The sequence below is a fragment of the Ascaphus truei genome, chromosome 7, assembly GCF_040206685.1.
Source record: "Ascaphus truei isolate aAscTru1 chromosome 7, aAscTru1.hap1, whole genome shotgun sequence".
Classification (NCBI taxonomy): domain Eukaryota; kingdom Metazoa; phylum Chordata; class Amphibia; order Anura; family Ascaphidae; genus Ascaphus; species Ascaphus truei.
This window is the reverse complement of record NC_134489.1, coordinates 97,531,237-97,553,094: the sequence shown is the minus strand read 5'-3', so window position 1 is coordinate 97,553,094 and position 21,858 is coordinate 97,531,237. Positions and strand designations below refer to the sequence as shown.

General features: G+C 45.4%; 1 protein-coding gene and 1 long non-coding RNA gene across 2 annotated transcripts in view; one reads left to right on the top strand and one right to left on the bottom strand.

Moving 5' to 3' along the window:
* Positions 1-21,858, top strand: part of LOC142499730 (uncharacterized) — a 53,764-nt gene that overhangs the window by 8,123 nt on the left and 23,783 nt on the right. The window lies entirely within an intron of this gene.
* Positions 1,072-13,030, bottom strand: LOC142499729 (uncharacterized). The gene is made up of 2 exons (XM_075609544.1): positions 12,885-13,030; positions 1,072-2,558 (listed from the first exon to the last, which is right to left on the bottom strand). The coding sequence occupies exon 2, from the start codon at positions 2,546-2,548 to the stop codon at positions 1,517-1,519; it is 1,032 nt and encodes a 343-aa protein (XP_075465659.1). The 5' UTR covers positions 2,549-2,558; positions 12,885-13,030; the 3' UTR covers positions 1,072-1,516.

Sequence of the window (21,858 nt, the reverse complement as noted above, 5' to 3'; positions counted from 1 at the left end):
CCTCTGTTTCTATTGGCTAGTGGGATAGGGTTCCCACACTGATTGGTCGCTCCTCCTACCTCAATACTAAGGATAGCTTAGCGGAGTGTATGTAATGAGATGGCCGAGGCAGAGAACCAGACCATCCAGTGTCTTGTCTCGATGAAGCTAAGGCGGGCTTTTCAAAGTTGCTCTGTTGCGAATGACAGATCAACCGGCTTTGTTTTGAAGCTAGGGAAGTCTGCCTCCTGAGAATTGAACGTAGCGGTCGTGGCTGGGAACTGAAGCCGAAACGAGGACCAGGAGAACCGGGTGTATATCGCGGTCAGGGTAAGCTCATCCAAGCGGGCGCCCTGCAACTAGGAAAGCCTAGATTTCTCCCCAGATCCCCAGTAAGTGTGCTAACCGTTTCTTGTGTCATTCTTCTTGTTGTACGTGGGTTTACCAAAATAAACGCAATTTGTTTTTACTACCTTGTTTTGCCTTATGTATGATCCCGGTAATATATAAATGGTGTTAAAAGTACCTGGTCTCCCGTGGCAGGGAGTGCTTCTATAAATAAATGTACAGTTCACTGGGGACTGCATTATATACAGGAACCTCCGTGACATATACCTTCATCACACATACACACACATCTCAGTGACATATACAGTACCTTCACAATCACCACACATACACACCCACCTCAGTGACATATACCTTTATCACACATACACACACAACTCCGTGACATATACTTTCACCACACATACAACTCAGTAACATACCTTAACCAGACACACCTCAGGGACACACACACCCCACACACACAGTGACACCTTCACCAAACACCTCTGTGTCCCACTCGGGGACCTCAGTGACACACCTTCACACCACACACACACACAACTTAGTAACAAATAAAAGTTCCCGGCACACATCTTTCTCTCCATACTTTCATCCACGCTCAGCCTGCACCTACCCAGCACCCTGTAAATGCCTGAGACACTGAGCATTGCCATTGTACAGAACTATTCTGATGTGACCAGGTAAGGAGGGCAACACTAGAAAGAAAGCCGCTGAGGTGAGAAGGACAATGAAAACACAAGATTCAAAGTAAAATTATTTATTAAAATCAGAAGTAACCATTTTATTTCATTCTGACACCTATGTATACTCCACCTAGCGTACAGAAATGCAAAACAAATACATTGCAGTGTTTTAATCACCGGCATTCAGGGTTTGTAAGAGATTTTCCCGAAACTAGAACCTTTTCTATTACATATAGGGAACACATCGCATCTACTATATTGTTAACCCCACTCCCAGATGAGGGCAGTACATTGCATCCCCTTCCTTAAATGACCTTATAAGCCGAGCCCTGCCCTACAATACATACATCTAACCAAGCGCTGATATGCACATAGAATTTATCATGATTGCTATAAAGTAAATGTAGCCCTTGGCCTCTAGTTAATCCTAACTATAACTCTGAAAACAAATCCCATTACTCTGATACATTGTGTCTGCAGTGTTAGGGCTGAGACATTGGAAACTATTTTCCAGCAGGGGGCAGTGGGTTTTCGGTGGGGGGTTTAGGATCATCATCAAATTTCATATCACGGCAGTACAGCACTGGTTCTTTACCCATGCCAAGCTGGTACTGCCAGATGTGCATCTTCTTGTTGGGCTGCAGGGTCAGGGTAAAGGATTCCTCAACTTCAGTGGCCTGGGTCCAATTCTCTCTCTCTGTGTTGACACTGCATCCCCCGAATTCGGTGGTTACCGAGAACTGGGTCTTGGCAATGGTGGCAGCCAAAGCTCCAGTCTCGGCGGATACTGTGGCTGACACCTTCCAGTTATTCTCTATGCTGGACATCTTCTCCTTCTCGCACCCAACCTTCTTAGTAATCTTCTTTGTCCAGGCAACTGGTGTGTCTGAATCATTGGAGATGGTCTTTATGCACTCCCAGGCACCGTAAGATGGCCCTTGAGTAAGGGCTAACCCACCAGGGAGAAAGTTGAGGACACTGGGATGGAAAGAGTATATTTGGGCATCCTCATTAGTGTTGAAGTTGGTGCATCTATAGTACTGAACCCCCCACTCATCATGAGGCTTCACAAAGTAGTAGTAATTTCTTGTGCCAAAATAATATAGTCCATTTTTGCAGCTTCCATGGAGAGAGAATTCCTTGCTCTCTGCATCCTCGTTCATGTTTGTTGTGCGACGGTAGACACCACGGTTCTGGAAGATGATGTAGAAATTGCCAAAGGCAGACAGATAGTGATCACCTCCCTGGCAATTGGGATGTAGAGAGTACACTACAGAACCTTCATCTGTATTCATGTTGGTCACGCGGCGGTAAGAATTGCCTTTAATGATGTAGAAGAGGTCATCCTGGTAAGCCAGATAATGATCCCCATCTCTACAGGAGGGATGCAGACTATAGACATTCAGGTCTTCACCAGTGTTGAAGTTTGCTGCTCGCATGTAGCAGTTGAGGTCAGATCGTATGATGTAGTAATATTTGTCAACGCCACAAAAATCCACCCCAGGGGCTTGTTTCTTTGGGACGATCCCAACCATGTTTGTGATGCTGAAAAGAAAGAAAAAAAACACATTTGATAGGGTTGGAGGAAATGTACTGAGATAGAGATGGGGCTTCTTTAACGGAGGGCAAATACATTAAAGGGAGTTATGGAGGTGGAGAACACAGTTCTGAATTGTTTAGTTCTGGGATAAGAAATATGGGGACTAGAAATAAAGGTGAATGAGATGGGGCCAGGGATTGAATTTACTAGCGCACACTGCCTAGCCAGAACCCCAGCGTTGTAAGTCCATGCCGGAATCATTGAGTTATTTTTATACAATGTAGTTCTAACAATCTCTTGCTATACCGGGGCTCTCAATCATTTTACACAGGACCCTGTAGAGACCAGGCTTGTACTTTACTCTTTAGCCACTATTTAATTATATTTTGGATCATCTTCACTAAGCAGTGCTATGACAAAGGACGCTGTCTAATGCCGGATAACACCTTTTTTAACCTACTCAACATTCGTTGCCAAAGGGCGCCTTATGCAACAGCACCGCTTAGTAAATACTAGTGAATCACCCGGCGTTGCCCAGGTGGGGGTGTCCAAAGTATTTCAAAATATTTCAAATATTTTCTTACATTTCTAACAATAGTTCAGCTACATAGTAAATGAGGTTAAAAAAAGACGTACGTCCATCAAGTTCAACCTATACTAAATTTAGACAACATATACTTTATCCAATATCTATACTTTTTGATCCAGAGGAAGGCAAACAAAAAAACCCAGTGTTATATCATCCAATGATATCTCATAAGGGGAAAAATAAATTCCTTCCTGACTCCAAGAATTGGCAGTCTGATTACTCCCTGGATCAACATGTTGACTTATTTGGTATATCCGTGTATACTTTCCCTTGTAAAAAGATGTACCACCTTTTTTTGAACAAATCCATTGTATCTGCCATCACAGTCTCCATGGGTAATGAATTCCACATTTTAACTGCCCTTACTGTAAGAACCCTTTCCTTTGTTGCTGGTGAAATCTTCTTTCCTCCAACCTAAAGGGATGCCCCTAAGTCCTTTGTACTGCCCTTGGGATGAATAGTTCTTTTGAACGCTCTCTGTACTGTCCCCAAATATATTTGTATATAGTTATCATATCCCATCTTAAACGCCTCTTTTCTAAAGCAATAACCCTAATTTAGCTAGCCTCTCCTCGTAAATTAGATTGTCCACCCCCTTTATTAATGTGGTGGCTCTTCTCTGCACTCTCTCTAGTTCCAGAATGTCTTTTCTAAGGAGTGTCTTTTCTAAGAATGTCTTTTCTAAGTAATTTGCGTACATCAATTCAAAAGGTATTAGGCATTTCATGTGTCAAGACATGCGTTGCCAACACAGGAATCCGCTCAGTCAGGAAATTCACAGCTTCCGATCACCCGATGTGGATCTTTATAAGACAACTCCTGTCTTCGAGGTAGGTAACCCCACACAAATGGGCACAAGAAATCCTCCTCAGTACACGTGTCTCCAAGGTGTCCCAATCCACATAGGCAGCCCCGTAATGCAGGGAGTCAATCCTCTCAAGGGCTGCAAGCGTTGTAATGCCACCGGATATACAACAGCACTTCACCATACGGTGTCACTACCAGCGTGACCCGATCTTGCGCATGTAGAGCAGATAAGTCCAACCTGCTGGAAGTGGTGGTCCCGGTGAGGCGCGTACAGTCAAGGTACACTGAAACTTCAGTCGGAAGCAACCGGCAAGTCTCGTCAACAAGAGATGACGTCACATGACAAAGATTGCATAGAGGCACTCGTTTGTGAAAGAGAGCCAAAAGTCCGTGATACTGACTGCACGGCTGAACTGGATGTCAATAGATCAATCAAAAATAGCAACAATAAAATCCTACGCGTTTCGTAGTTAAAAAACACTACATCAGGGCAAATTATTGCAGAGTGCTCTGGTGAGTTAAATACCCACTCCACCTCACAGATTGGACGGACACAAAAATGTATCAATCCAATCGGGTGGAAGCTGAAGGTGACATCACAGCTGCAACTATAATTACAGCCACGATGAAGTAGCACATATTAAACATATATTTAACAACATAGACAGTTTAATAATAAATAAAAATATATAACGACGCACAATGACGCAAAAAAAGTGCTGAAATAGAAGAACAAACATACATTAAAACAGCATACTAAAAGAGATATATGTAACTGACAAAAATTATCCTACATGTAACAGAGGTCTAACATATTACAGAAAAACAAAGCACATGAGACTCAAAGCAGAGAATACTGGTGAAAAATGCAAAGTGCGGGGGAGAACAGATAATAGGTACTAAATGTATCCAATTACATTGAGATAGTGAGATCAGTACAAAGACCAGTCATCTATCTCCTCATTCAATCCTTTAGGGGTTAAGGTATCCAATTTGTGGATCCAAAAGGATTCTTTAGCCGAAAGGTCTTTAACTCTATCTCCCCCCCTTCTGCTACGGGGGACACATTGGAAACCCTTAAACGTTAACGATGAAGGATCTTTATTGTGATGCGACAAATAATGCCGCAACACGCTATGTTTAACATAGCCAAATTTAATGTTCCTAATGTGTTCTTGCACACAAATTTTGAGATGTCTTTTCGTGCCACCCACATATTGGAAGCCACAAGGGCATTCCAAGAGATACACTATATTTGTTGAATTGCAGAAAATAACGTCGCTAATCTCAAAAGACTCATTAGTAGACTTAGTGGTGAACATTTTTTTCTCTGGATGTAGAAACTTAGACAGAACATCTACTGCAGGAAAAAAATCCCGAAGGTTTCTTATTTAACCATATATTGTTAACCACTGATTCTGGATTGATCCCTATATCACTGGGGGCTAATGTGTTATTCAAATTCTGTGCTTTCCTGTAAATAAACTTGGGAGACTTTGCAATATAATTGCTCAAGACAGGGTCATTTGCAGAGTATGCCCCAATGTCTCCCAAAATGGCTTCTATTTTCTTGTTTACAGAGTTGAAATAAGTAATAAAAGCTACATCTACTTTATTATTAGAGATATTGTCGGGTTTCTTAACTTTTGGTGTAAGCATCAAGCTCCTATCCATGTCTTTAACTCTGGTCAAATCTTCATTCAATGTTATGATTGGCTAACCTCTTTGAATAAACCTTTCATATAGTTTATTAGCCTGTGCCTCAAAATCCTCATCCTTGCTATTATTTCTTCTAATCCTTATGAACTGGCTCACCGGGATGTTACTAATCCAGGAACGTTTGCGATTGCTTGTTGCTAGTAACAGATTATTTGAATCTACATCTTTGAAAAAGGTTTTTGTACTTACTTTACCATCCTCAGATGCAGTTAGTCTAAGATCCAAAAAATCAACCACTTGTGAGTCAGATAAATGGATGAAGATCAAATTATTATCATAATTATTAGATAAACAAGGAATTAATTCACTGACTCGAGATCACCTTCCCATACGCATAAGATATCGTCTATATAGCGACACCAAGCAATGATATTACTGCTGAATGGGTTATTGGACCAGATTGTCTGCATTTCCCACTTTCCCATATACAGGTTTGTGAAACTGGGGGCAAATTGTGTCCCCATAGCAGTTCCGCAAACCTGAAGGAAAAACAGCGAGAAAGAGGAAATAATTGTGCTTCAATATGAATCCTATCGAGTCAAGGATGAATTCCCTGTTCAATTCATGTAGCTTAGGGTCTCCTTCCAGAAAGGAAGTCCAGTCACTTATCATGTGGAATGTGGGTATATAGGGCCTGGACATCACAAGTAATCCATCTATATGTTTTTTTCCACTCAAAATTGGAAAACAAATTTGGATCAGCAGTGGAATCCTTTATGTAGGAGGGGAGCACTCCCACATAAATCTGTAAGAATGAAAGTTTGAGGTAAGGGCCCGGATGCCGGAAATAATTGGTCTTCCTGGCAGGTTTGAGACAGACTTAAGCGTTTTCGGTAGATAATAAAAAAATCGGAATTTTCGGAAACACTACAAAAAGAAAAGCAAATTCAGGTTTTGAGATAACTGTTTTTACCAGTGCCTCGTCAAGTAGTTCTTTCAAAATAATTTTATACTCATTAGTCGGGTAATTTCAATTTTTTTTATAAAAGGTTTCATCGTACATAAGCCGATGCGCCCCCTTTTCATAGTCCCTATGATCTTGTAGGACCACCCCCCCTCCTTTGTCTGCTTGTCTTATAATGAGGTTTTTATTATCCTTCAGAAACTTCAAAGCCAGGTTTTCTGTCTTACTGAAATTGTGTTTCCTATCCCCAGTCTTAAATGATTTCACTAATTGACTGAACTCATTATTAACCATAGTAAAAAAGGTGTCAATATAGTGGCCTTTAGAATGGGCTGGATAGAACTTGGAAGGTCCTACCTTTTGAATTGATGTATGCAGATTACTTATCCCCCCCCCTTTTTTTGGTTGCATATGTTTTACTAAAATTTACTATACTATGAGCGTTGTGCACTGTTTTTTTGTATTTTGCCTATATTTTTACTGAGTCCAATTTGCTTTATTTTGTACACCAACCTCTTGTGTGAAACCATATTAAAAGCCTTTGCAAAATCTAAGTAGACCACATCAACTGCATTACCCTGGTCTAAATTCCTACTTACCTCCTCAATGAAACAAATAAGGTTAGTTTGGCATGATCTATATATACACTTCATAAATCCATGCTGATTGTTACTTATAATTTTGTTTTCCATTAGGTATTCCTGAATATTATCCCGAATTAAACCTTCAATTGGTTCCCCACTATTGAAGTCAGGCTTAAAGGTCTGTAATTCTCCGGTTGTGATCTAGCTCCCTTTTTAAATATAGGCACCACATCTGCTTTACGCCAATCTTGTGGTTCTGAGCCTGTGGAAATCGAGTCCTTGAATATTAAATGTAATGATTTGGCTATTACTGAACTTGACTCCTTGAGAACTCTTGGATGTATGCCATCGGGGCCAGGTGCCTTATTTACTTTAATTTTTTCAAGCTGTCTATGAACGTCTTCCTCAGTTAACCAATTGTTCATTAATATGGAGGTTGTGGCTTCCTCCTGCGGCACTACAATTGAAATTGGTCCTTCCCTGGTAAGCACAGAGATAAAGAATTTAGTTAATATTTCTGCTTTCCCCTTATTTCTAAAAATCTGCCTGCCCATCTCACACTGAAAGGGTCCTATATTTTCTTTTCTTATTTTTTTGTTAAGGTACTTAAAGAACGTTTTAGGGTGGTTCTTACTTTCTATTGCAATCCTTTTTTCATTATCCATTTTTGCTAATTTGATTGCCCTTTTGAAATTTTTGTTACATTCCTTAGAATTCTGATACGATGTCTCCGTCCCTTCTGACTTAAAGAATCTAAACGCCTGCCTCTTCTTTTCCATTTCCTCCCCTACCTGATTATTTAGCCACATTGGTTTTGACTGATTTCCAAGGGTATACACCGATGAGTGGGCTTTTCTAACAATGTTTTAAAGACTGCCCATTTATCTTCTACATTTTCCCTGCAAAAGCATCATCCCAATGTATTACTTGTAGATTAGTCCTCAGTTTAATAAAAACTGCCTTTTTAAAAGTTTAAGGATTTTGTTGAACCCAAGTAATCTGTTTTTTGATCATTTATTTCAAATGAGACCATGTTATGATCATTGTTAGCAAATATTCAAGTCCTGGAACATTTGGGTATTACTTTTACATTGTTTGATATGACCAAATCCAGTATTGCCCCTCTCCTGGTTGGTTCCTCAATAATTTGGGTCATATAATTATCTTTAAACACCCCCAAAAACCTGTTTCCTTTTGCTGTAATGCTAATCTAATTGCCCCAGTCTGTGTCTGGATATCTAAAATCACCCATTATGCAAACATGACCTATATACAATGTGGTGGGTTTTGGGGTTTCTTGAGCTTGCTGGGAATTTGTTTGTTTATTAACCTTATTTTTTTAGCTGTTATCAGTTGTTTGGAGGTTAGTGACCCCCCCCCCCCCCCCAGGGTTCAAGCTCGCCCCTCCCCACTTTCTAAGTTAGCAGGTCTTTTTCATGTTCCAGTGTTTGGACAGGCCCAATGTGGTCATTCTCCCTCCAAATAGAGGAAAAAGTAGAATTGTCATCAGGTAGTGTTAGGACCTGCTCACTGGTCATGCCTGGATGTGGCTTGCAGGCTTGTAATGCTTTGGCCAAAGGGCTTAACTAAATGACCCTTTTCAAGAGAATATATAAGTATTTCACTGTGTATTTTTGTCATATTGGATGTAGCATTGGGCTTCTCTGTCTTTTGTTTATTAATATTACACCTAATTTAACGCACAATAAGAACCTCACACGTTGTTGTTTCATTTTTCTCTCTTTTTCTTTTTTCGCTTGGGTCCTTTTTTGAACATTTCTACTGCAGGGATGCAGTGTGGGGCTCTTGGATTTTTGGCTGCATTAAGATAGGGATAGTTTAGTATATTATTTGTTTAATTTAAGTGATTATTTGTATGCGCCATTGTGTTATATATATATATATATATATATATATATATAAAATAAAAAATAAATACTCTATACCGTTCTGTGGCTAACGAAATGCTTTTATTTGTGCGAGATTTCGAGATACACTGATCTCCTCTTCGGGCGGTGTTATAATGGATAAAGCAAGAGAAGTTTTACTTTAAAACAGGCTGGAATGTTATCTGTGGGTGAAACTATCCCTCCCCCTGTGCAGTATGATTTATGACTTTAGGTGTTAAATTGTCCCTGAATGTTTGTGTTGTAAGAGTGTGTGTGTATGTGTATGTGTGTATATATAAATTTAAAAAGCGCCCACAGTGTATACAGCGCTTTACAATGTGTGTGTGGAGGGGGAGTTTATACCAATGGTGTTGAAATGTAAGAGGGTGTTGCATTACTATAAATGTGTGTGGATACTATGTAGTCCCTATTGGTATATAGGGATAGAATTAAATTGTACATTTGTATGTGTAAGAGACAGCTGTGTGTACATTCATATAGCGCAGTATTCATAGACATGGGATTTAGCACTCATGGGAAGAGTTCTATTGTGTAGTGGCTCATGAAACTGCTGTCTCAGTTTAGACCACTGGTCAGTGTCCCGAACAGTTTAATACATTTGTATTCATGCAACCGTCTCTCTTTCGGTGTTCTAAGATTACCTTTGAGTATGGCCACCTTCAGATCATTCTTTTTATGGCCAGAGTCATATATATCCTATCCAAGCTTCAAATAGCAAAGCCAATATAACCAGCCTCACACTGATGAGACCCAAAAGGTCGAAACAGCTGTCTGTGAGTAGGTTTACTGGCTATGCATCTTAACTCAGGCTGTCCTGAAAAGCTGTGTAATGCAGCAAGCATAAGCTTATAGAGGTCCATGTTGAAATGGATTTGAAGCAAAAGGTGGCACTGTGTGCTCATTTGCATGTCATTTCCCAGAATCCCTTGCTGCAGTGGAAGCACCGTATGCTGGGTGATAATGGTGAAAGCAGGGTTACAGACCTGTCTAAGACATGCAAATGAGCACACAGTAATATTTCCATTTGATATATGTATACGTGTGTAACGGGTATTCCACCCCACCCAATCTCATATATAGTGTGGGTGAGTAGAACATGTAGTGTTACCGGTGTGGTGCGTATACCTGCAGGCTCACAGGAGGTCTGAGCCTCCGCTAATGAGAGCCTGGGGTGAATCCTCTGGAACGTTTCTTGGTTCAGCGCCTCCACCTATGTAGGATTCTAGGGAAGTGTAGAATGACCCTACATAGGAACCCAATCAGAAACCACACACACAGTGATTTATATTATAACTAATGACTTTACTACAAAGAATAATAATAACCTGTGTCCCTCTCACGAGGGGACACTGACAGTGACGTCTCGCAGGACGATTCCCCGACACCAGGTGATCCCACCCAGTGTCCCAAGAACCCCACCCAATGTCCCGTACTCCTACAGAGATAGTCACTGGGTGACTGCGCAGTCACTAAAACCTCTAGGCCTGTTGGTGCACATGTGATGACATAATACCTGCCGAGCACTCCGGTGCTCGGGTCAGCAACAAGCTTCTAAAAGGATCAGTCGAGCGATGCCTCCTTCTGATCCTCCACTGCACTCCTTGTACGTGGACCGCTCGAGCGGTCCCACTCCGGAACAGTCTCTGTGGACCCCAACGTGGACCCCAAAGCTTCACGGGAACAACGATATTTCTCTGTGTCCCTACCTACATAAGGGACACGTGCTGCACTATAGGCCGTCCCTATAAATACAGCAACCTATGGTGGCTTAAGGGTCAATCTCCTAGGGCATTCGGGGTTGCCTATCCTATATAGGTAGGTCTTGTACCCACCCTACTCATAATACGGGCCCTGGGCCATGGATCCCCGGACTGGTTACCGCTATGAACCCCCCCCCAGTTGCCTCGTACTATGCGCAACGCCGCCCTGGGCAATGGCTGCCCGGATTGGTTACCGCTATGAACCCCCCCCAGTGGCCTCGCCACTCGCAACACGGACCCTGGGCTATGGCTCCCCGGACTGGTTACCGCTATGAACCCCCCAGCTGTCTCGTGCCACTAATTCACCTAAACGCCTGCCGCAACGCTCTGCAGACTAACCTCAGCCCCCTTATCCCTGGCTATTCCCCAGCTCTGACTACCATGAGTGACAGGGTCCCTCTCTGAGACTATCCCTGGCAACACTCACTAACCTGGGGTAATACAGGGTTAGCTAGGGCCTTAGTGCAGGGAGTCTCCGGCTCCTGCACCCTACCTCCTTCCTTCCTTGGGCTCCTGACTCTGACTGCCGTACTCCAAGCCCGCGAAATGTATCTATATCCCTCCAGGGCAGTCCTACAGCCCTATTGGCTCCTATCAGGCACCTGGTGCCTGCCTCGCTATGCCCCATGGGAGTTGTAGTCCCATGGAGCCCAACAGCACATAGGGACCGCGTGCGCGCCTTTCCTATGCCTGCACTAGCTCCTAATGGCCGCCGCAATCTCTCCCTACCTCTCGCGCGACTCTCCTGGCTAGTTCCTACACTCTCGCGATCACTGCGCATGCGCGAGTGGTGGAGTAATGGCGGCACCCTGCTCTGCGGCCGCCGGGACCTTAGAGATGCGATCGCGGCCTTAGCAACGGCCCAATCGCGTCCCCGGCAACCGGCCGCAGGCAGGAGAAACCGCTCTGCTCCCTGCTCCAGCCCCCACCCTTGGAAGCAGCAGTCGGGTTTTTCAGTACCCGCGATCGAGCTGCGCCAGGGAAGGGGGGTCTCCAGGGAGAAAAAGGTGACCTGGCTACACGTGTAACACCCCTATCCCCCTCCCGGGTGCAGGAGATAGGGTGTACACGTATTCAGTCTCTTTCTACTCTGCTGACAGGATTTCTACCAGCATAGTATAGCTCAGTCAGTTTTACCTTTGGTCTCACGGCTTGTCCAGTGGATCCAGGCTGTAGTGAGGAGTAGATGTATAATAAGTAGAACAGGGCGCCAAGAACTTTTAAACAGGATGCTTGCTTTTATTGCACACAAGCAGACACAACGTAACAGGACAGGTTTTCAGCATGTCTCTCTTGCAGCAGTTCCCCCTTTGGCTACAGTTCCTCCCAGGACCCAACCTAAGGCTGCGTCCATAGAAGGACAAGCAGCTCTGAGCTGCATGGACGCTCCACGCTGAGCCCCGGCATCCTCAATGAGGATGTCTTTAGAAGGGGGCTCACGCGAGCGTCCGCAGGCGTGCTCAGGAGAATGATTTTTCAGCCGACAGCCAAAATTGTTTTTCAGCGCGCTGTCGGCTGAAAACATCCAATCAGCGCGAAGCAGCATCAATGTCGCCGTGACGTTGACGTTGGTGCGTCGCGGGCGATTGGCCCAGCGACGTCATTGCCCCACCTCCCCCCGATCGCGGACGCTGGCTCGCCTGCATGTGCATGAAATCGCTCATGCTTTTGGGAGCTTTCCTCTCTTTTTCATCGTATTGCTGACATAATGAAGAGAGGAAAACTCTTGAAAGCTTGTCCTATGACATAAATTGTTAGTCCAAATAAAAAAGGTATCACCTAATACTGAAGAACTCATTTATTCTGCACTATATATATATACACTCACACACTCACACACTCACACACTCACACACTCACACACTCACACACACACACTCTGTAGATATATACACACACACACACACACACACACACACTGTACATACACACAGTACAGCCACCAAATGGGCCACGGTGCTAATATTCTAGATGCTAGAGAAAAGGACTATACTTGGTTACATTAATCTCTTATTTTAAATACAAATTCAACAAGACATTTCTATCTGATGCACTTACAGGGTGAGAAGATTCTTCAGGCGATAACACTGGTGAGAAGCAGTCGTTCGTTCTCAGATTTTCTTCCCAGTATCACATACAGATCAATGCTCCTGTTTAAATACTCACAGATACAGTATGAATAGTGGGAGCGCATTATCTACACATCATAGCCCTAAGGCTACTCACTATATCATTCGCAGTCTGTGCATGGCTGAGAAATGGAGCAGTAAATTTGTTGGGTGGGGTTTATTAAAATGACTTGAAAATTACATTGCAGAATTCTATATTCAATTTTTTATGAGTGCTGAATTTTATTGCTTCATTATTATAAATTCATCCAAAAAGGTGTGTGTGGTTAATTGAGTGCAAAATTGCCAAACATTCTTTTATTTCCCCTCAGATGCACCAACAAAAAGTGTTTTTCAAATGATAGAAATGCAGGGTTTTTGCTATGAATTTTGTGAAACTAGCCAAGGTTGCAGTGAAAACGGGCAATTTTGGAAAACAGAATTTCCTATGATAAATTTGCTTTCTTTTCCAGTGACTTGTTCTGATTTCAGGCAAGAATGTTACCTGTTATGTTCATGGGGAAGTTTGTCACATGTACGAACTTGGATGAACGTTTTGCTCATACCCTGTAATATGTGTCTGTATTATATACGTACACACTCACAGCATCCTTTTTTGATGCATGTGTGCTCTTTTATCCCTTCCTCACTAAGATCACTACATGGCATATTTTATTTGTCCCTGTGTGGTGTTGTACTGTAGTTTTATTTCTACTGTATTTAGCACTAACAACTTACGCAGCTTTACTGAAATAACACACAAAACATAATACAGGGAAAGTAATGATGGGTGTGTGACACAGCTGGGGAGAGGAGATCATGCCCTGATTAGATTACAATGTGTTGGAAGACAGACAGACAGACGGAATACATGGAAGTGTAAATATTATAGGGTATATGGGTAAGGGGGTAAATGCATATGCATTATTTTCTATGTCATTGCTATCAGTTTATTTATCTCTGGGGGTTCATTCCTATTTTATATTAAATGGTTTATAGTAAATATAGTTTAAAACTCTTTTTTTTGCATGTTACATGATCATTGTTTTATTCTTATTTGAACACATTTTATTTTCCTCTCCACCCATACATTAGGATGATAAGGATTAACACAGCAGTCCAAGCGTTTGAAATACAGTATTAAGTGCCCGGGAGGTTAAAATTAAGCTCGTTGCGTGTGTGTACAACGGGGCAAGAGAATTCTACATTAAGATGACCTTATGGAAGAGTCTGTGTTGCTGCCAATTCCTGGTAAATCCTTTTTGCTCACAACATTTCGAAAGATGGTCGGTCTAATGCAATTTTGACATTTGTTTTGGTTCACTTGGATCTCAATAACTACTAAACAAGGTGAACATTTTCACCAACTTTAGAAAGCCATTCAGATGTAAAATGACTACAAACCTGCACGATATCTAATGGTTTGAGGAGATTTTTCATTGGAACTGCCACCCAACATAGATGAGGTCTCAGAACAGTACGCCTGTAATTTAGATCAACCTTCATGCTCAATCACTACATTCCAATATCTTCCAATCTGTCCTGAATGTTTTATTTCTCCCATAGTTTCACACAGTGCCTTTAATTGCGATGCTCAAACCCAGATCTGTGATTGCATGTCTGCTAGATGTGCAGATAAAGCAAGTGAGCCTGAGGTCTAGCAAAAAAAAAATAAACACACAACTCGTAACCTTTCCTAAAGGAGAATGATTTTAAGCACCAGTCACCTTACCCTGGAGTCATCCCTCCCTTTTGGGAATGTTACCTGCCCTGCCTTATACAGTATGCCCACAAGCACCTTGGTCTACGCCCAGTTAGTCCACAAACACTGAAGAGGGAGTTTGTGTTTTGATCCCATTGTCGGACTCTTGTGATATTATCATACTGAGGCTCAGGCATCAAATTAGATTGTAAGCGCTGCACTAATTCATCTGGTTTGTAAATGTATTTATGTGCTGTACGGTCAGTTCCATATAGACACACTTATTGTATTATTCAACTGTACACACTTTTTTTAAATACCAGTGATTTGTTGGACATTTGAGTGTGCTCTGTAATATTTTTTTTCTATAGCTATTAACCATTGTTTTTAATAGCACTACATGTTAAATGCAAGGTGAGCAGATGTCCTGGTGGAACCATTAAAGTTCCGGTTTCCCAAAGATCTAAATAAAAACCATCTCATTTGTGCCGGGTTGGAAATTGCTGCTCTACAGCGGTACAAATGAGACGTTTTAGTAATTAAGAGGTCTCGGAGGGGTGGGCGCTCTAACCCAAGAGAGTGCCATCAGATGAGCCCATCTGGAAGATGTTGGTGAATTGTTTTGGTCTTGCTATGAAATATTGTGCAATATTATTTGTGCGTATGTCTTAACCTTAGGATGTCTTTGTGTCTGCGTGTAGAAACCTGAGTCCCAGCAACACGCGCTCCTTTCCCACCTTACACTATATGTGTGTACAGTATGTTCTATAAAGGAAGTAATATATCAGACGAGATCGTGACAGGGAAGCTGATGTGGAATCTGTTAATGAGAGGTAATTGTATCCTGGCTCGGTTCCTTCTCCACAGTATAATACACGCAGCTCCCATAAATTATCAGAAAACAGACTTCAAGAAAATAACTGTATATACTGTATGTTGATTTGGGATGAAAGGTGCCAATTGGCAAAACTGCATCGAATTATTACAAGAGGCAAAGTCAAAACCTGTCTGTACAATTATCTTTAACTTGGGGTTAAAATAACAAATTAAGGTGTCTTACACGGGAGATTATGTAAGCCCTCTAACCAGTTTCCACTTTCACAATTCTATTTTTTTGGGTCCAAACACAACATTTGCTTTTTTTCTTTATTAAGAGATCAGATTTCCTGGTCAAAAATGCCTGACCAAAAACAAATGTAAAAGATACAGTAAGTAGATGTAACAACAGTTTCAGCTACAATGAGGACAAGAGACGCTTCTCTGTGTGATTTCCTTCTGTCTGATGTTTTGCAGTTAATTAACCAGCCGCAGTCAGTGTGCCACTCACTGTGTGTGTGCTACACATTGTGTGTGCTTGTGTTACATATTGTGTGTGTTATACATTGTGTGCGTGTGTGTGTTACACATTGTGTGCGTGTGCTACACATTGTGTGTGTGTTCTGCAGTTACACAACCCGCTGCCGTCAGTGTGCCACTCACTGTGTGTGTGTTACACATTGTGTGTGTGTGTGTTACACATTGTGTGCGTGTGTGTTACACATTGTGTGCGTGTGTGTTACACATTGTGTGCGTGTGTGTTACACATTGTGTGTGTGTGTTACACATTGTGTGTGTGTTACATATTGTGTGTCTGTGTTACACATTGTGTGTCTGTGTTACACATTGTGTGTCTGTGTTACACATTGTGTGTGTGTTACATATTGTGTGTGTGTGTTACACATTGTGTGCGTGTGTGTGTTACACATTGTGTGCGTGTGTTACACATTGTGTGTGTGTTCTGCAGTTACACAACCCGCTGCCGTCAGTGTGCCACTCACTGTGTCTGTGTTACACATTTTGTCCTACTGTCGGGCCGCCAACAGGGTGGGTCTGCCGGGGTTGGCAAAATGGCCGCTCTGCCTGCTGTAGGGGCCCGGGCGGCCGGGCTCTAACCCGTGCCCCCACCGAGTCCCCAGCTACGCTCCTCAGCCCCCCCACCGTCCCCAGGCCCCTACCGGCATCCCCTCGGCTCCCCCAGCCAAGCCCTCCCACCCTGCATCCTTCCCCACCCCTCAGTCCATGCAAGGATCCTTTCCCCTCCTCTTTTTATATGTATTGGGCTGAGTGGGGGTCTTTTTTATATGTATTAGGGGGTCTTTTATATGTATTGGGAGGGAGTGAGGGCTTCTTTATATGTCTTGGGGCTTTTATATATGCATTGGAGGGGTTTTATATGCATTCGGTTTTTTATATATGCATTGAGTTTTTTATCTATGTATTGTTTTTTTAAAATATATATTGGCAGTCTTTTTTATATGTATTGGGCAGGTGGTTTTTTTTGTATGTATTTGGAGGGGTTTGTATATATTTGGGGAGGTGGGGGGTTGTATATATTTGGGGATTGTGGATTGTTTTGTATGTATTTGGGGGTGGGAAGTTTTTTGCATTGGGGTGGGTTTTTTTGGTATATATTTTGTAGGGTGAATTATGTGAGGGGGGAGGGAATTGAGTGAGAGTGGTGTAATTGACAGAAGGGGGAGAGGAGAGGGATTAAGGGAGAGGGCGTAGGGGGGAGAGGGAGTGAGGAAAAGAGGGAGTAGGGGAGAGAAATACATGTGAGGCGGGGGGCAGGTATTGAGAGAGAGTGGGGTAATTGATGGAGGGGAGTGAGAGGTGAGATGGAGGGGAGAGAAATACATGGGGAAAAGGGAGGGAAATAGGGGGCTCACGAGGTGTAAAATGGGGGGGGGCTCATGAGGTGTGAAATAGGGCTCACAACACTGCCATTTACGTAAAAGTTGCGCCCTAAAAAAAAAATCATGGTAGGTGTGCTGTGGAGGAGGGGGGGGGGGAGGAGAGGGGGGGAATGTGGGGTGCGCTATGGGGGGAGAGGGGGAGCCTGCTCCTTGCATTTGTCCTGGGCTCCAAGATTTCTGTTGGCGGCCCGGCCTACTGTAATAATGAAAGTTTACCTTTGTTATTCTGTTTTACTGTTCTCATCCTCCAACCCTATAGTACAGTGTTTAATTGCCTGCGTGCGCATGCCTGCCTGTGTATGTGTGTGTGTCAGTGTGTGTGTGCATGCGTGCCTGTGTGTTTTAGTGTGTGCGTGGGCGTGCTTGTGTGTCAGTGTGTGTGCGCGTGTCAGTGTGTGCGTGAGTGTTAGTTTGCGTGTGTGTGCCTGTGTGTGCGTGCATGTCCATGCCTGTCAGTGTGTGCGTGTCAGTATGTGTGTGCGTGTCAGTGTGTGTGTGCGTGTCAGTGTGTGCGTGCATGTCAGTGTGTGCGTGTGTGCATGTGCATGCGCATGCCTGTCAGTGCGTGTGCATGTCTGTCAGTGTATGTGCATGCCTGTCAGTGTATGTGCAAGCGTCAGTGCGTGTGCATGCCTGTTAATGTATGTGCGTGCGTGTCTGTGTGTGTGCGTGTGCATGCCTGTCAGTGTGGGTGCGTACGTGTCAGTGTGTGTGCACCTGCGTGTCAGTGTGTGTGCGCCTGCGTGTCGGTGTCAGTGTGTGCGCCTGTGTGTCAGTGTGTGTGCCTGCGTGTCTGTCAGTGTGTGTGTGTGTGTGCGTGTGCATGTCTGTGTGTGCATGTCAGTGTGTGCGCCTGCGTGTCAGTGTGTGTGTATGTGTGTGTGTATGTGCGCGTGCATGTCAGTGTGTGTGCGCCTGCGTGTCAGTGTGTGTGCGCCTGCATGTCAGTGTGTGTGTGCGTGTCAGTGTGTGTGTGTGTGTGCGTGTCTGTGTGCGTGCGCGTGTCGGTGTGTGTGCGCGCCTGCGTGTCAGTGTGTGTGTGCGTGTCAGTGTGTGTGCGTATCAATGTGTGTGCGCCTGCGTGTCAGTGTGTGTGTGTGCGCCTGCGTGTCAGTATGTTTGTGTGTGTGCGTGTCAGTGTGTGCGTGCGCGCGTGTCAGTGTGTGTGCGTGCGTGTCATTGTGTGCACCTGCGTGTCAGTGTGTGCGCCTGCGTGTCATTGTGCATGTCAGTGTGTGTGCGTGTCAGTGTGTGTGCGCCTGCGTGTCAGTGTGTGTGCGCCTGCATGTCAGTGTGTGTGCCTGCATGTCAGTGTGTGTGCTTGTCAGTGCCTGCGTGTCAATGTGTGCGTTAGTGTGTGTGCGCCTGCGTGTCAGTGTGTGTGGGCGTGCGTGTCAGTGTGTGTGCGCCTGCGTGTCAGTGTTTGTGGGTGTCAGTGTGTGTGCGCGTGTGTGTGCATGTCAGTGTGTATGCACGTGCGTGTCAGTGTGTGTGTGCGTGCGTGTCAGTGTGTGTGTGTGCGTGTCAGTGTGTGTGCATGTCAGTGTCAGTGTGTGTGCGTGTCAGTGTGTGTGCGTGTCAGTGTGTGTGCCCCTGCGTGTCAGTGTGTGTGTGCGTGTCAGTGTGTGTGCCCCTGCGTGTCAGTGTGCGTCAGTGTGTGTGTGCGTGTCAGTGTGTGTGCCCCTGCGTGTCAGTGTGCGTCAGTGTGTGTGTGCGTGTCAGTGTGTGTGTGCGTGTCTGTCATGGAACAAGAACCACATCTCTGTTTCACCCCCCTCTTTCCTTGCAGCTTCTGCCTGTCAGTTTCTTATTTTCAGCTGCATGGAGCTTGCACACAAACACTGTGCCTGTGTGATATGTTACAATGTTGTATTTCTTGCCTCTGGGCATGTAATCAGTGAGTTGCTACTGCAACTTCTGAGATCCTTCTTAGAATGGGCAAGTCCAGGGTTTCCCAAACTTTTTTTCCCGTGACCCGTTTTTTTTGAACTTCTCCTTCTTGACCCACTAAAATTTTTATCGCCTATACTGGCCTATAGGGCCTGCACAGACACACACAGCCACTGATACACACACAGACACACACACAGCCACTGATACACACACACACACAGCCACTGATACACACACACACAGCCACTGACACACACGCAGCCACACAGAGACACTGCTACACACACACACACTGATACACACACACACTGATACAGATACACACAGATACACACAGATACACACACACACACACACACACACTCGCTCTCCCCTATACGCACACAGACACAAACAGTGAATTACAGGCAACGACGGATGTGAGTGACTGGAGAAGGGGCCAGGGGCACTTTAGAGGGGGGGCCAGGGGCACGAGGGAGGGAGGGGGCCAGGGGCACTTGGGTGGGAGGGAGGGGGCCAGGGGCACTTGGGTGGGAGAGAGGGGGCCAGGGGCACTTGGGTGGGAGGGAGGGGGCCAGGGGCACTTGGGTGGGAGGGAGGGGGCCAAGGGCACATGGGTGGGAGGGAGGGGGCCAGGGGCACTTTTTGGGAGGGGGCCAGGGGCACTTTGGGAGGGGGCCCAGGGGCACTTGGGTGGGAGGGAGGGGGCCCAGGGGCACTTGGGTGGGAGGCAGTGACTGGGTGGGGTAACTTACCTTGCCGCCGGACGCTTTCCCCTGCTGCCCCCGATATCCCCTGCTGCTCGGGACGGGAGGTGGGCTTGGGGGCACGGGAGGGGGTGCCACGGGAGGTGAGCTCGGGAAGCTGGCCGCGGGGGGAAGCGGGCCGCAGGAGGAGCTGGTACTTCCTCCTCCGTCCCACGTTGGGAGCGGGGGGAAGGAAGGGAGCGGGCCCTGCGCAAGAGGGCGCGGGACCGCTGGGGGAATCGCCGCCATTTTTTAAAAATTGAGCAGGGGGGACAGGAGACACCGCGCGGTCAGCCTCGCTGCGACCCGGCAATTTTGGTGCCGTGGCCCGGTGCCGGGTCGCGACCCACCATTTGGGAAACGCTGGGCTAGTCTGCTCTCTCCTCCTTTGCCTTGCTCACAGATGGTCTGTCCCCAGACTATCTTGTTACCCAGAATACACTGGCACTTCCTTTTCACCTATCAACACTGGCTGAGTGAGTACCTCTCTGTTACTCTCCTATGGCAAGGCCATTTCTTTCTCCCTGCTTCTAACTACAAATCACTACAACACACCATCCACAAGAGCCTGTATTTACTGCTGCTTTTCCAATAAAGTGAAGGAAATATTATAAGACTTGGAGTGATTTGGAAAGGGGGCTGAGTTAATGCTATCGGGGGCCATTCACACATCACACGTGACCCTGGCTTCAGAATAGTGTCAGTGTGTGTGTGCGTGTCAGTGTGTGTGTGCGTGTCAGTGCGTGTGTGCGTGTCAGTGTGTGTGCCCCTGCGTGTCAGTGTGTGTGTGTGCGTGTCAGTGTGTGCGCGTGTGTCAGTGTGCGAGTGTGTGTGCGTGTCAGTGTGTCAGTGTGTGTGCGTGTCAGGGTGTGTGCCCCTGCGTGTCAGTGTGTGTGTGCGTGTCAGTGTGTGTGTCAGTGTGTGTGCGTGTCAGTGTGTAATCGCCTGCGTGTCAGTGTGTGTGTGCGTTAGTGTGTGTGTGCATGTCAGTGTGTGTGTGCATGCCAGTGTGTCAGTGTGTGCCCCTGCGTGTCAGTGTGCGTGCCCCTGTGTGTCAATGTGTGTGTGTGTGTGTGTGTGTCAGTGTGTGTGCGTGTCAGTGTGTGTGCCCCTGCATGTCAGTGTGTGTGCGTGTCAGTGTGTGTGTGCTTGTCAGTGTGTGTGCCCTTGCGTGTCTGTGTGTGTGCGTCAGTGTGTACGCGCCTGCGTGTCAGTGTGTGTGTGCGTTAGTGTGTGTGCATGTCAGTGTGTGTGTGCGTGCCAGTGTGTCAGTGTGTGTGCGTGTCAGTGTGCGTGCCCCTGCATGTCAGTGTGTCAGTGTGTGTGTGCGTGTCAGTGTGTGTGTGTGTGTCAGTGTGCCAGTGTGTGTGCGTGTCAGTGTGCCAGTGTGTCAGTGTGTGTGCGTGTCAGTGTGTGTGCCCCTGCGTGTCAGTGTGCGTGCCCCTGCGTGTCAGTGTGTGTGTGTGCGTGTCAGTGTGCCAGTCTGTGTCTTGTACCTAAAGAATACATTTGATTAAAAAGACTCTTAACGGTTCCGCCCATGGACCTCGCTCCTGATTGGCCTGCGTGCTTCGGTCCTTGTGCGCATGCTCAGCCTTCACCCTCGGGACGCGAGACCAGCTGCACTGCCAGCTCCATCTCGCTTCATTGCACAAATATACACCAGCAGCAAAGCACCAACGGCTCGTGTATCTACCCCCATCCCGGCAACACGTTTATTCCCCAGCCTTGTTGCACAAAACCCACGCAGGGGGCCCTCTCCATGCATGGCTTCACGTGTTCAGCATGGAGTGTAAGGATATTTCATTAGAATATATTATACTAATGCCATTAGGAACATGACACTGC